The sequence below is a fragment of the Typopeltis vanoorti genome, chromosome 20 (genome assembly GCF_054136105.1).
Source record: "Typopeltis vanoorti isolate ZY-2024b chromosome 20, IOZ_Tvanoo_1.0, whole genome shotgun sequence".
In the NCBI taxonomy this organism is placed as follows: Eukaryota; Metazoa; Arthropoda; class Arachnida; order Uropygi; family Thelyphonidae; genus Typopeltis; species Typopeltis vanoorti.
Genome location: NC_143568.1, coordinates 86,221,301 through 86,235,535, shown reverse-complemented (window position 1 = coordinate 86,235,535; position 14,235 = coordinate 86,221,301). Strand labels below are relative to the sequence as shown.

General features: G+C 34.3%; 1 protein-coding gene across 1 annotated transcript in view; it reads left to right on the top strand.

Moving 5' to 3' along the window:
• Positions 1–14,235, top strand: part of Prp19 (pre-mRNA processing factor 19) — a 171,453-nt gene that overhangs the window by 37,026 nt on the left and 120,192 nt on the right. The window contains exon 3 of the mRNA XM_090410212.1: positions 49–125. Within this exon, the coding sequence (XP_090266338.1) occupies positions 49–125 (77 nt within the window). The remainder of the gene's footprint in view (positions 1–48; positions 126–14,235) is intronic.

The following is a 14,235-nucleotide window of genomic DNA, read 5'->3' as shown; positions in this document are numbered from 1 at the left end:
TCCATTTTAATTTACTCTAATATTGTATGTCATGATAAATTGTTTTAGCTCCACCAATTGTAAAGCCAAGACCAGCATCAGCAACAAGCATTCCAGCTATTTTAAAAGCCCTTCAAGATGAGTGGGTAAGTAGCCAATGCATACATGTATTTTATTATCCCTTCTTCCCTCCCATCTTCAACATTATGAATTTTTTGTGTTGCAATAAAACTGACCTTCAGTTTAAATTTTTTCTGTGCAGACACTTTAGTTTTGTGATGTTAAGATATATAGCATATATTTTAATTTTGTTTGTTCTGAGCAGAAAACCTACTGTTTTTGTGTGAGCATGCACATATTTGTTATGTTGTATGCATACATTGTACATTATTAAAGCATTGTATAATAGTCTACAGTGAGAAAGTAAGAAATTTGATAGAAATATAGTTTCCACAGTTCATAATGATATTCATAGTTTCTATTGGTTCTCATAGACTATATGTATTTCCATTTCATCTGAACATGTTCTGAGTATTAGATGTAGAATAATTCTGGGTAAGTGTATTTCCATTTCATCTGGACATATTCTGAGTATTAAATGTAGAATAATTCTGGGTAAGTGTGCATAGCTTTGTGAACTTCTGGTGGTCTTTTTGGATTATATTTAAATTAAAAAAAAAAAAAAACTCACATAAACATGCATTTCATATTGAATGGTTATAGAGCTTTGGCTATTGGAATTTATATAAAAACAATAACTGTGGAAATTTTGATAGTTAAAAATATGCAAATCCACGTGTGGTAAAGTCTTTATTCAAGAGTGAGAGGTCTCAGGACCTATACTGCAATAGTGCCATCTGTGGGCAGGTGATTAAGGAGAAAGAAGTAATCTGTTTACAAGTTTCTTGAAAAGCTGGGTTGTACTCATTGACAAAAAGAGTATGGACAATGAAGGCAGATTATAAAATGTTGGTTTGATATATTTTGACCTTGGACTGCATACAAATTGATCAGTGGCTGATCTGCAGCTAGTTCTTATGATTAGAGAAATGTAGTGATTAATTCAGTGGAGCAATACCCGTGAAAGTACCTATGAAAAAGGCATAATGCAGAAGCTGAGCATCTATGGGGAAGTGACTGGAGGGAGCGTGAAAGGTGGGTCACTTATTCAATAGATTGCTATCTTCTGTATATATCAGGTATTCTTAAGGAAGTTTTCAGTACACCGCTCCAAATACGAGAACAATATTCTGTGTTTGGCCAGATTTCAGATTTATAATGTGTTGGGTAGTGTATTGAATGAAAATGAATACCAAGTTTTTTAGAGTCTGAAGAGGCTATTGCTGTCATATATTTGTGAGTAATCAGACAGGATTGTGTTTTAATAAAACTGAAATTCACTAAGTTGCCTTCTCCTCACTTGAGTAGGAGGTCACTTTCAAGACATTAGTTATGGCAGGCTTTGAAGCTCCAATAATTTGAGTACTTAAGTGTTTCTCAAATGAAGAGGGATAGAGGGTACTGTCATTAGCAAAACTATGAATAAGATTTGAAGTCAGAGAGAGAGAGAGAGAGGTCATTGATGTAAGGGAGGTAAAGCATGTGCGAGTACAAAACCTGGAATACTCCAACATTGTTAAAGATATCTGATGAGAGAAATTCATCCACTATGATATGCAGAGAACAACTAGAGAGGAAGCTGACAGTCCAATCACCAAGGACAGGAGGAAGATCATAAGGTGGTAGCTTGAGAATATGCCAAACACGATTAATCTTTGTTTAGAGGAATGAATAGGTTTTACAATAGGTTCTCAAAAATACCACCTTGTGGCTTTACTACACAATGGCCATAAAGTGATGTTTTTGGGTTACATTTATCATACGCATAGTGCAAATTTATGGTCTTGCTATAATGTGTAAATTGTTGTTTGGGAACAAGCTACATGTATCCAAAATTTACTGAGCAGTGCTTGTCATATTTCCACTTTTGCCTGGTATACCAGCTCTTTCATCAACCTTTAGACATAAAAATTGAAAAGGTTTAGATCGGAGATAATGGTCACTTTAGTGGACCACTACAACTGATCCATCAGTTAGGGAAAATGATCATTGAGGTAGAGATTACTAAAGAAATTACATTGCTGAAATGAAGCTATATGGCTTCATTTCAGCAATCTAAAATTACATAGGAAAAGTGGATATTAAAGATCCAACAATATTTCAACGCCGAATGTTTGTAGACACTTACAAAGGTTTTGTAAAATTTGACCTGAGAGCTTATGAGAATGCAATCCTCGGCATCAGAGTTGCCTTAGCTTGCACTACTTAAAAAAACACAACCACTGCTCAAGCATCCATATGTTCATTTTATTAGTGCATTTTTTAAGATTTCACTGGCCTGACAGCTGTTTCGAACTGGTTGGTTCTTTTCAGAGACTAGGCAGAAACTTTAAGAGAGCAAAAACTCTCATTGAAACCAGTGAAACCTTTAAAAAAATAAAAGGTGAACATGTGGGTACTTGGGTAGCAGTCGTTTCTTTTAAGTAGTGAAAAGCTCTGATGCCAAGGATTGTATAGTACGCCCACAGATACGAGACCCTCCAGAACTAATGTGCATGTCAACAGAAGGAGAATCCATTCCGATAATAGGGTAATCAATCCGTATTGTGGGATGAGTTGTTTATTATTACACGTCCGAAAATTAACTTCTCTTTTATGATCATTGTAATTTTTAAAGTGATAACTATTTTGCTTGTGTAACAGTTGGAAAATTTTACCTATAAAGCACGTGATTTCGTGTTTTGTTGACCAATTTGTTCATCATCTTATTTCTTTCTCCCCTTCAACATGAATTGACTCTTCTTGGCAGTCTTCCAACGAGAGCTCTCTCTCTTCTGTGGTCAGACCATATTTGCATAAGCTCTGACATCAAATTTTACGAAAGTTTCATAAGTTTCTACAAACATTCAGCTTTGAAATAATGTTGGATCTTTAATATCCATTTACCCTATGTAATTGAGGTGAAGTTTTCAAGACAGGAAAAATTTGGAGGAGCTCTCCACATTTTTCCAAAATTTGGTATATTGAAAGAATATGCATCACCTGAATCAGTGAACTGATTTTAGAGGAAACACCTCTATACATTTATAGTGAAGTTGAAAATTATCTTTCACATTGACAGGATGATTCATTTTTGCCAATGTGTGTGAATGCAAGTATTAACATCATCACTGGTGAATTGAGCTTCATTACTTAACCAGATTTTTTGATGCAGTCGGCAACTTGGCATTGAAACAATTTTCAAATATCCAGCCATTATATTTATATATATATTAACTAAACACACAAGAAGTCACATATAATACAGCAGTGCCACGTTTGGAGAAATGGTTAAGGGGAAAGAAGAAATCTATTAATAAGTTTCCTGAAAACTTGGATAGTATTCATTTGAAAACATCAATACGAGACAGATCTTTTGAAGAAAAGACATAGATGAAATAAAGGAAGATGAGAAGTTAGTTTTGATATGTTTGGAGTCGAGCTATCACTGCTTATGTTCTTACATGATTACAGGCAAGCAGAGGAATGGTTGTGGCCAGTTCAGTGTTAGTGCACAAAAAAGTACTTATAATAAAAGGCATAATACAGAAACAGCACCTATGAGAAAGTGACTGAAGTGAGTCTGTTAGGGAGGAGAGATTTGGTGGGAGGTATTGGGTGCACCACTCCAAATGTGAGAACAATATTCTTCCATTTGGAGTGGTGTTAGGAGGTGACCATTAGAGAAGTAGCATTTTGAATGAAAAATACTGAATATTTTGGAGTCTAAGGATGTAGTATGTTAGTGCTGGGATAGACTAGATGTAAAAGATAACTGAAGCAAAAATTGGTCATGAATAGAGATCTGAGTTTTATCAAAAATCAAATAGATCTGAGAAATATCAGAGGATTGAGTTATATAGAGAAATAGCAGAGAAATATCACAGGATAGATCTTCACTGGATTGTCTTCATTCTACTTGAGAATAGTGAGGAGATCACTGTTTAAGACATTCGGTATAGAAAACATTGAAGATTTAATCATTTTAGTATGTAGTACAAGGTACTCATAAGGTTCTTGAAGTACTGCATAAATCCCAGATTTTATGTGGCGAACATGCTTTACAAGTTTTGAATAGTCTAACATTTAACATCCTTTCATAATGTATGTATAGTGTACTAACATTTAACAGTTTATACTATTTTATATGGAACAGAATACATCAAGGTGCATGGAAATTCTGCACATGTTTACTTGAGGACTGTGCTTGGTCACTTTTTTCTCTTATTCATCGAAATAGTTTTCATCTGCAGCTCATTTAGAGGAAATACAAATGTTTAAAAATATGCCTCTCTCAATTTCTGGGACATTTTCCTAAATACATTTCATCATAATCATCATCATCAAATTCCTGCCATGTACCCTCAAGGGGTGTACAGGATATGATAGTACTACATGAAAAAAATTACATCATTATTAATTTCCTATCTACAATTTTCCTCCAAATCAGTCTGTTACTTGTCAAGACTCCAACATTATCAGATCTTATATTTCTATCGTCTAAGGCACTTTCTACTGTATCAATCCACCTATATCGTGGTCTTCCTCTGGGTCGTTTTGCTGCCAACCTGGCAGAGAACACTTGTTTTGCTAATCTTTCTTTCCTCTCCCATTCTGTTTAAGTGACCATACCACCTGAGATTAGCTCTGCTAACGCATTCCTGGATGCTGACAATGTCAAGTTCTTTCCTAATATCCTCGTTTTTAATGTGATATTGCCATTGGTGCAATCTGTTCATGCCTATAATCTTTCTCAGGACTCTCATATCTGTGGTCTCTAGTCTTTGGTCAAGTGTTTTACTTCTGACCCAGCTCTCAGATCCATAAGTTAAAACTGGTTTGAACACTCTCTTGTATACAGCTAATTTAGTTTTCAGACTAATTTCTCTCTTATTCCATATGAATTTATTCAATTGACTTCCCACCATACCAGCTTTGCTGATTCTGTTGTCTATTTCTATATTTAATTTACCATCTTCAGTAAAAATCGTGCCTAAATAGCTGAAATGTTTTACTTGTTCCACAGGTTCTCCATTCACAACACAGTTGACATTTTCAATGATTCTGCCTATTTTCATTGTCTTTGTCTTTTTATTGCTGACCTTCATACCATATCTATTACAACAGCTATTCAATTTAGTCAGAGAATCTTGCAGACTTGTAGCAGATTTATTTAGAAGTATAACATCATCTGCATGAAGCAAAGAGCTGACATTAACATCTCCAATTTTGATATCATGTTTAATACCGCTTTCCTTCATAATGTGATCCATATAGATAATGAATAACAGAGGGGATAATGTACATCCTTGTCTCACACCAGATTTAACATTAAACCATCTTCCTGTACTTCCTTAAATTCTAACTGCTGACTTACAACTCAAATAAAGACTAAGTATTGCTTGATATAATGCCCCATTGACTCCATATAACTGCAGCGTATTGAATAGCTTCTCTCTTGGCACCTTGTCGTGTGCCTTTTCCAGATCGACAAAACTTAAATACAGATCTTTGTTATATTCCCATGCTTTCTCGACTATTTGTCGTAAAGTGAAGATCTGATCCTGACTGCCTCTATTTGGCGTGAATCCAGCTTGTTCTTCACCAAGCTTTCTTCCACAATTCTTCTCAACCATTTCTTAAGTATACTTGCATAGATCTTGCCAGGAACACTCAGTAGGGAAATACCTCTGTAATTCTCACATTCAGTTTTATTTCCCTTTTTATATATGGGTACTATGAGAGCTCTACTCCAATCATCAGGAATTCGTCCCTTTGTCCAGGCTTTCTGAACTATGCAGTGCAGCCACTGTAAGACTCTTATACCACCATACTTCAGCATTTCTGGTCGAATATCATCTACTCCTGCTGCCTTTCCACATTTCAAGCCTTTGATGGCTTTTTCTACTTCTAGTATGGATATGCATTGCTGACTGCATGCCTGGTCACTGTTTTTTACCAATGTGCTGTCATCACTGCTTGTTTCGTTTAGCAGTTTTTCAAAGTAATTACTCTATACTTCAAGGATATCTTTTTCTCCCGTTTTCATGTCACCTTTATCATCTCTAACTCCTTTTACAGCACTCTTTTCTCCATTCCTAAGCTTCTTCAACAACCTCCAGAATATCTTACCACCTTTTTGCTATCTATTTTCTATATTCTTGCCAAAGTCCTCCCATGACTTTTGTTTAGCTAGTTTTACACAGTGTTTAGCATTCTTGTATTTGTCTCTATATTCTCTAAGAGCACAAGCTGACTTGTTTGACAGGAACTTTTGGTATGCTTTCTTCTTTTCCTTCACTGCCTCTTTAACTTCCTGTGTCCACCAGGGAGTTCTGATTTTTTTTATCCTTACAGATTACCTCACCACATGCCTCTCTGGCAGAATCAATCAATGTTTTCTTCAGAGTTTGCCACTGAATCTTCAAGGTTTGATTCCTGTTCTCAAACTCTTTCATTTTTTCTTCAATAATTAATTTTTGTGTATTTTAGTCTACAGTTCACATCTGAGAGCTGCTCAACTTTTATTCACTTTAAAACTTTCTTGCATGTTCTTCTTTTCAATATGAAATTCAATTTTATCCTGCTCAAGACTAAATAGTGATCACTTCCAATTTCAAATCCTCTGTACACTCTGGTGTCCTGCACCAGGGAGAAAACATCACTATCAACAATAACATAGTCAATGAGACTTTTCTTATTCCTAGCCTCTTCTCTCCATGTGAATTTGTGCACATTTTTATGTTGGAACATGGTGTTAGTAATAACCAGTCCATGTCCTGAGCAGAAATCCAACAGATATTTGTCATTATTATTAGCTTTGCTCTTTTCTCCAAATTTTCCCAAAATATTTTTGTATGTCTCACAATCATTTCCTACTCTGCTATTTAGATCCCCAACAAGGACCAACTTTTTATTTTTCATTGTGTCAGTTGCTTTTTCTAAAGCCTCAAAAAATTCCTCCACTTCTACCTTAGTAGAACCTTCTGTGGGACCATAGGCACAAATAAGTCTTATTGTCCAGTTTCCCATTCTCATATTTGCCCACATTACTCTACTTGAGACTGACTGCCATTCAAGAAGATTAGCCTCATATTTTGTGTTGAATGCTATGGCTACTCCTTCTTTTCCTTGATTGTCATTGCCTGAATATAACATTTTGTATTTATTGCTCAGAACGATCTCACCAGTTTTGGTCTTTTTTGTTTCAGTCACCCCTATTATGTCGATCTGGTACTTATCTAATTCCTCAGCTAGCTCCATTTCTTTGCCATTCAGGCTTCTTACGTTGATAGTACCGATCTTTAACTCTGGTGATGTTGAGTTGGGGTTTATTTTCAGATTTGTTCCAGTAGCTGACTTTTCGCTGTTCGCCCTGGTTCCCTGGCGAAAACAACGGGGGCCTTGTTTAACCGGGCAACGCCTCAGCCGGCCTGAAATTTTGTCATGTTGTACCATCATTCTATATTTTGGTTTAACCAATAAGAATACAATTTGGTTGGCTAAATCCCAAATTGCCAGCCCATCCTCGTCCATTCAGTATCCAAGTAGATACCCAACAGGGTGCACCACGAGAAGGTGAGGATTGCATGTTAGGTCAGAACTCCTGGTTGATTCTCCGCATTCTTTTAAAGGCTATGTGGAGGTCTCCTCTCAGTTATACAGCTTTGACCCTTAAGCACCCCTATCTGAATTTTAATGTATTTTATTTAATGTGTGTGTGTGTGTGTATGTATCAATGTCATTGTCACTGGAGACTGGCAGTTCATGGAAATATATCATTCCAAAGGAATAAAAACAAATAAATATAGATGCCACTTACGCTAATTTATTTTTGCAGAATTTTTAGCTATGGCTACGATGCAGTTGTTCAGGTACCCCTGGCCAATAATCAAGATAAATTGCAATGTTATGTGCACATTTATACCTTACTGCTGAAAGATTTAATTTTTAAATATCTACTGTAAAAACCAAAATTATGGCCTTTCAAAGAAAATAACCAATTCGAAGTAAAATATGTAATTGAAATTACAATTTTAGAGCAAGTAAACTGCTTTAACTCTCTTAGTTATTATCTGACTTACAAAAAAAAAAAAAAAAAAAAAGCCTTAATAATAAAATTCAAAAGCACAGTCAAGTGCTTAGAATAATTAATCAAATTTTTAAACAAAAGGACAGAGACATACCAGAATTAAAGCATACACACATTAACAGGACAATACTTTTCTATAGGAATGAAGCCTGTATCATCAGAAAACAAGATGAGAATATATACATTACCACTGGTCTGGATTTAAAAAAAATAAAATAAAATAAAAAAAAAATCATATAATACAGTATATCCAGCAGTATAGATAAAAATGATTACAGCATATGAACAGAATGGACAAGACCAGGATAACTTGACAAGTTATTTGATACACCCAAAAGGAAAGAAACTGCTGAGAAGACCAGCCATGAAATGGCTTGATATCATAATAGGCCTACGACTGGACAGAATGATGAAACAGCCATAACTCTGTAATTGTTCAGAATCAAACTCACATTCACATGTTTTTTATTCAAACAGACCTCTGCTAACAGCTCCTAAGTTCTTTCTGACCTTGTACAGATGACTCACTATAGCAAACACCGTTATAACAAAGTAAGAAAGCCCCAGAAATAGAATGCTGGGCTAAAAGAAATTCACAATAGTGACCTTTTCACTATAACAAACAATTCCCGTAGTTCATGTGAGTTTGCTGTAGTGCATGTCAGCTGTATATCAGATAAAAATGCTTTCATTGCTAGAGTAATAAAAATTGTGCTCTTTATAGAGCTTGCACTTACGAGGGTGGTCTGAAAAGTTCTCGGCCTCGATCATAGATGGCAACACTATCAGCAGGATTTTTTTTTTTTTCTAAGTTGGTCCTAAGCATCCATGTGAAATTGCAAGCCATTCTATCAAGTAGTTTGTTTTATACAGCTGTTTGAAGCAAAAGTCTGAAGTAAAAGTGTTGTCTATATCCCTTGAAATGGATAAAATTGAGTATCATATGGTTATAAAATTCTTTGTAAAAGAAGGTTTAACACCAAAAGAAATTCATTCGAAGTTCATAAAAGTTTATGGGCACACTTCTCCTTCGTTTTTGACAATTAAGAAATGGGCTGCCGAGTTTAACTTGGCCATACCAATCTTGAAGATAACCATGTGAGTGACGTCCAAAAAGTGTAACAACACCAGAAATCATTGATCAAGTGCACGATATAGTATTGGATGACTGGCAAGTCATAGTGCATGAAATTGCTGAGACTATAGGCATTTCAAAAGAAAGTGTAGGATATGTGCACGAAGAATTGCAAATGAAAAAGTTTTGCGCAAGATGGGTGCCACGCTTGATCACAGCAGATCAAAAATGCACTCGCATGAAAATCAGAGATTTTCATGCGAGTGCTTGGAGTGTTTTAACAAGAATAAAACTGATTTTGTGCATCGATTTATTACTATGGATGAGACTTGGATTCACCATTACATACCAGAATCAAAACAGCAGACAGAAGCCGGTTATTCAGCATCAAAGAAAATAAAGTCAGTTCCATCAGCAGGAAAGGTTATGGCATCGGTGTTTTGGGATGCTAAAGGCATTTTATTTATTAATTATCTTGAAAAGGGTAAAACAATAACCAGGAAATATTATTCTGATCTTTTAACCAGACAACAAAAAAATTTGTGAGAAAAGGCCTGGTTTGTAGAAGAAAAAATCATCTTTCATCAGGACAATGCACCTGCCCACAAAGGTGTTTTGGCAATGTGAAAATTAGGTGATCTTCACCATTAATTGTTGGAACATCCACCCAATCCCCAGATTTGGCTCTCCTGACTTCTATTTCTTCCCCAAACTAAAACTCTTCCTCACTGGTCAGCATTTTTCTTCGAATCAAGAGGTGATTGCAGCTATAGAGGGGTAGATCTCACTTGCAGATCTTACTGAGAATCACTACAGGGATGGGATAATGGCAATGGCACATCGCTGGAAAAATGTATTAGTCTTAAGGGAGATTATGTTAAATTATAAATTTGTTTTTTCATTGTTAAAGCCGAGAACTTTTCGGACCACACCCGTACTGTTGTTAAAACTGTAAGAATTTAATTTTAAAAAAAATCACAAAAATTCTCCTGTTGCTCTCCCCCCCCCTTTATTTCACTGGTTCAGGAGTATTCAAGATATAGTTCGCCCACCATTTGTAGATCTCTCCTTGGCATTTTGCCAAGAATAGTCAATTCATGATGGAGAGAAAGAAATGAAGGATGTATGAATTGGTCACCAACATGCGAAATCACGATGTGCTTTCTTGTCTATCGCTGTACTAGTACTAGCTTGATTTTTTTTTTATTATTAATTTGTATGATGGATCCAGTACAGTCAGCAAGTTCTGTTGTTAAACGTTTCAGCAGCTCTTGCAAAAGAATATTGAATAATGTGCTGACATTCTGTGAAAAAGAATCGTCAGAAGGCTGTCTTCTAGTTCCCCTTTCTCAAGTCATAAAACGTGCAAGTGCAATTGCGGGCATATCAGGTTTGACTGTGGAAAGAATTCGTAGGGAATCAAAAGGTGAAGGTAAGCCAAAATTTAAATCTCCTAAAAAAAAAGCGCCAGAGAAAGAAAACCATCGAAACCGTAGCTTTGAATGATTTTGATGTAGACGTTATAAGAACTATTCATGAATTTTACATGGTCGAGGAAAGAGTGCCAACTTTTCTGAAATTGATTCCTGTGCTTAAAGAAAAAATTAATTTTCTTTGAAAAAGAGAAACTTTAAGGAAAATATTTCATGAAATTGGATTTTGTTTTAAAAAGTCCCAGAATAAAAGAAAACTTATCATGGAGCAAAGTGACATTGTTTTATCTAGAACGCAATATTTGAGGCAATAAGACGTTTCAGGGAGGAGAAAAGACCGATCGTGTATCTAGATGAAACTTGGATTGATAGTAATTTAACTTATGGAAAATGTTGGCAGTCTAAAGAAGAATGTGGAGTGCTACAAACCAGAAATGCTTCGCAGCGCATAATAATTTTGTGTGCGGATGGAGAAATGGGTTTTTTACCGAATTCAAACTTACTATACAAAGCCAATTCAACTATTGGAGATTACCATGGGCAAATGAATTCTACAATCTTCGAAAAGTGGGCAGAAGAAAATCTGATTCCAAACCTTCCTAAAAATGCTGTTGTTATAATTGATAACGCTTCATATCACTCTATTCGATTAATCAGAGTTCCAAATTGGTCTAATAAGAAGCAAGTGCTTATGAATTGGCTCTCTGCAAATAACATTTCTCATTCCCCAGATATGCGAAAAATTGAATTGCTTAATTTGGTCAAAAGAAACTCTCCCACAACTAAACTATTTAAATTCAACATGATGCTCAAAGAGTATGGATTTCTAGCTTTGAGGCTACCACCATATCATTGCGATATTAATGCTATTGAGTATGTTTGGGCAGAAGTGAAAAGTTTCATTCGCCATCGCAACATAACTGGGGATATTGACATGTCGAAACTTTTTAAGCTTTCAGAACAGGCGATTGAAAGTATTACAGTTCAAAACTGGGGAAAATATTGCTCTCATGTCACCTCATTGGAAAATATATATATTGGGACAGAGACGGAATTATCGAAGAATTACGAACCTTTGGTGATCAGTTTAAGTGAAAGTGATGGCGATTCGGACACCGATTCAGATGACTCTGAAGATTAAAAGAATTTGACAATGGTATTTTTTCCGACCTTTTTTGCATGGGTTTGTTAAAAGAGTCATAAGTCATAAATAATTAATCAGTTTAGGACATTAAAGTGTCTTAGTTCTCCCAACTGTAAGTTTAGAATATCTAAGTTCATTTGAAATAATTTCTGTTTTTCTGTATAATTATTTTTATTTTATAGAAAACTTTCTTAAAAATAAACTTAGTTACATTTTTGTTTTATGCTATACCTTTTTTTAATTTTGTTAACACTCTACGTACATTTTTCCAACTGTTATACATGCAAAATAGTTACACTTTAAAAACAGCAATGTTCCTAAAAGAAAAGCTAAATTTTCCGACCTGTAATAATAAACAAACTCATCCCAGAAGACAGACTGATTACCCTATTATCGGAATGGATTCTCCTTTTTCTGACATGTGCAGAAGTGTCGAGGGACCTCTAATCGGTGGGTGAACTATAGTAAATTTCATGGCTTCCTAGTGTGCATGGTTGGAAAGAGATGTTTTCTTTCTTTCTTATGATTGTTTATTTATTTATTTTAAATTACTGTTTCATTTTTCATGTCTACTTGTGTGTTTGTAGTTTTCAGGGGATTCTGAAAAATATGTAAGTACTTGTTTAGATCTGTTTGGTCTATTCATCAATGTGAATGTTACAGAATTTTGTCAAGTCATCTGAATTTTCATTTTGATCAGGCCATTTGCAGTCTTGGTTTTGATCAGATAATTTTTATTGACAAACTTGAATTGACAGTAATAATTCTCCACTGGCTGGATAGAATGTAAAGAAATTTGTTATTTAGGACTGTTATTAAAATTTATCTTATCATTTCAATTTTGGTTTTAATTAGACACTTTGTAATGGCATAATTAGGCAAAACAAAATTGTCTATAAGTACTTAAGTCAAAAGTAGGTTAAGGTTTCACAAACTGCATTCTAACTTGTGTTGATAGTCACTGAATGCCTTAAATTGTCATGGATATTATGATGCGAAAATGATGGGAATATCAGCAATTAAAAATTTAGCTGAATTTTGCTTATATAAAATTCAAATTGAATTTTATATAAGCAATTGTAAGAGCTTGGTAGTGTAAAGTGTATTTGGTCATATGCATGATGCTGAATTTCAGTCTTATGTAGATACTTTTAGATACCTCCCCCCCATCTATAATTTGTGCTGTTTCTTATTGGCAGAATGATGATAATAGTATCTTCTCTCTCACTTGGATGGATTTCATTGAAATTTCGTATTTAGAGCTTTGTTTTTATTAAAGTTTTGTCATTAGGCAAAACAAAATTATTTATAGTATAGTTATGATAATAAATTTTTGTTATTTTTAACCACCATTTATGATTGGTTACTGTCATTTCCTTTTTTTACATAGTTTTCAAATATTTGCAAGTCAAATTGTGTTACTTAATTATTTTTCTAATTATAGTCTTTATGCACTGTGCATATAAAATGGTTGGAACTGATATTGTCCTAATTCAATTTCAGTAATTCTTTATTATAAGATATGGTCATATACAATTTGTGCTGAAGTATTTTAGAAATATTTGTGCTGAAGAATAAGAAGTATTGTATTTAGAGCCAAGTGAAGCTGTGAAAATAAATACTTTAAAGAAAGTGAAAATTGGAAAATGTGAGAGATAAATTCAAATGGCCAAAAGAAAATGTAAGTGAAAAAGAATGTGGATGAGATTGGTACTTAATAGATAACTGGATCAGAAGAAAGTGAAAGAGCTGAAAATAGCTGAGGAACAGAATAAAACACACACACACACACACACACACACACACACCAACTTATGAGCATAGTGCTCTCTTGAAATGTGTTGGTAAATTGAATATATTGTACGAAAAAATTATTATTTTTCCATAAATATATTGTTAAATTTGTTAATGCATTTCTCAAATAAATTAGCTTAACACAAAGATAGTAACAATGAATATTTCAAAAATAATTTATTCTAATAAAGTTTATTGTATAAACAGATACTTTGAAAAGAGTTTTCTCTCTCTCTCTCTCTCTCTCTTTTTTTTTTTTTTATTTCTTTGTAGATCTGTTGGTTGCAGACCAACTTTCTATTAATGGCTTTGCAACGTAGAAAACCATGCGTTGAATTTTTCTATTTTGATCTTGAATCCAAATTGTTATTCAGCATTCCATTTCTTTGACAATGATATCAATTTTTGTTTCTGTTGAAATTTGTCAACAGAAACAAAATTTATTGCCACTTTTAGCACTTTCTCAATCACTACATTCACATTTTTTTTGTCCATATTTCAATGGTATTAAATAAATAGAATTTTAATATGTAAACATCCACAACATTATGGTGTAGAATATGCAATAATGGCACAGAAAAGAGAAAGAATTACCCACTAAACATTTTTTCATTGTGAA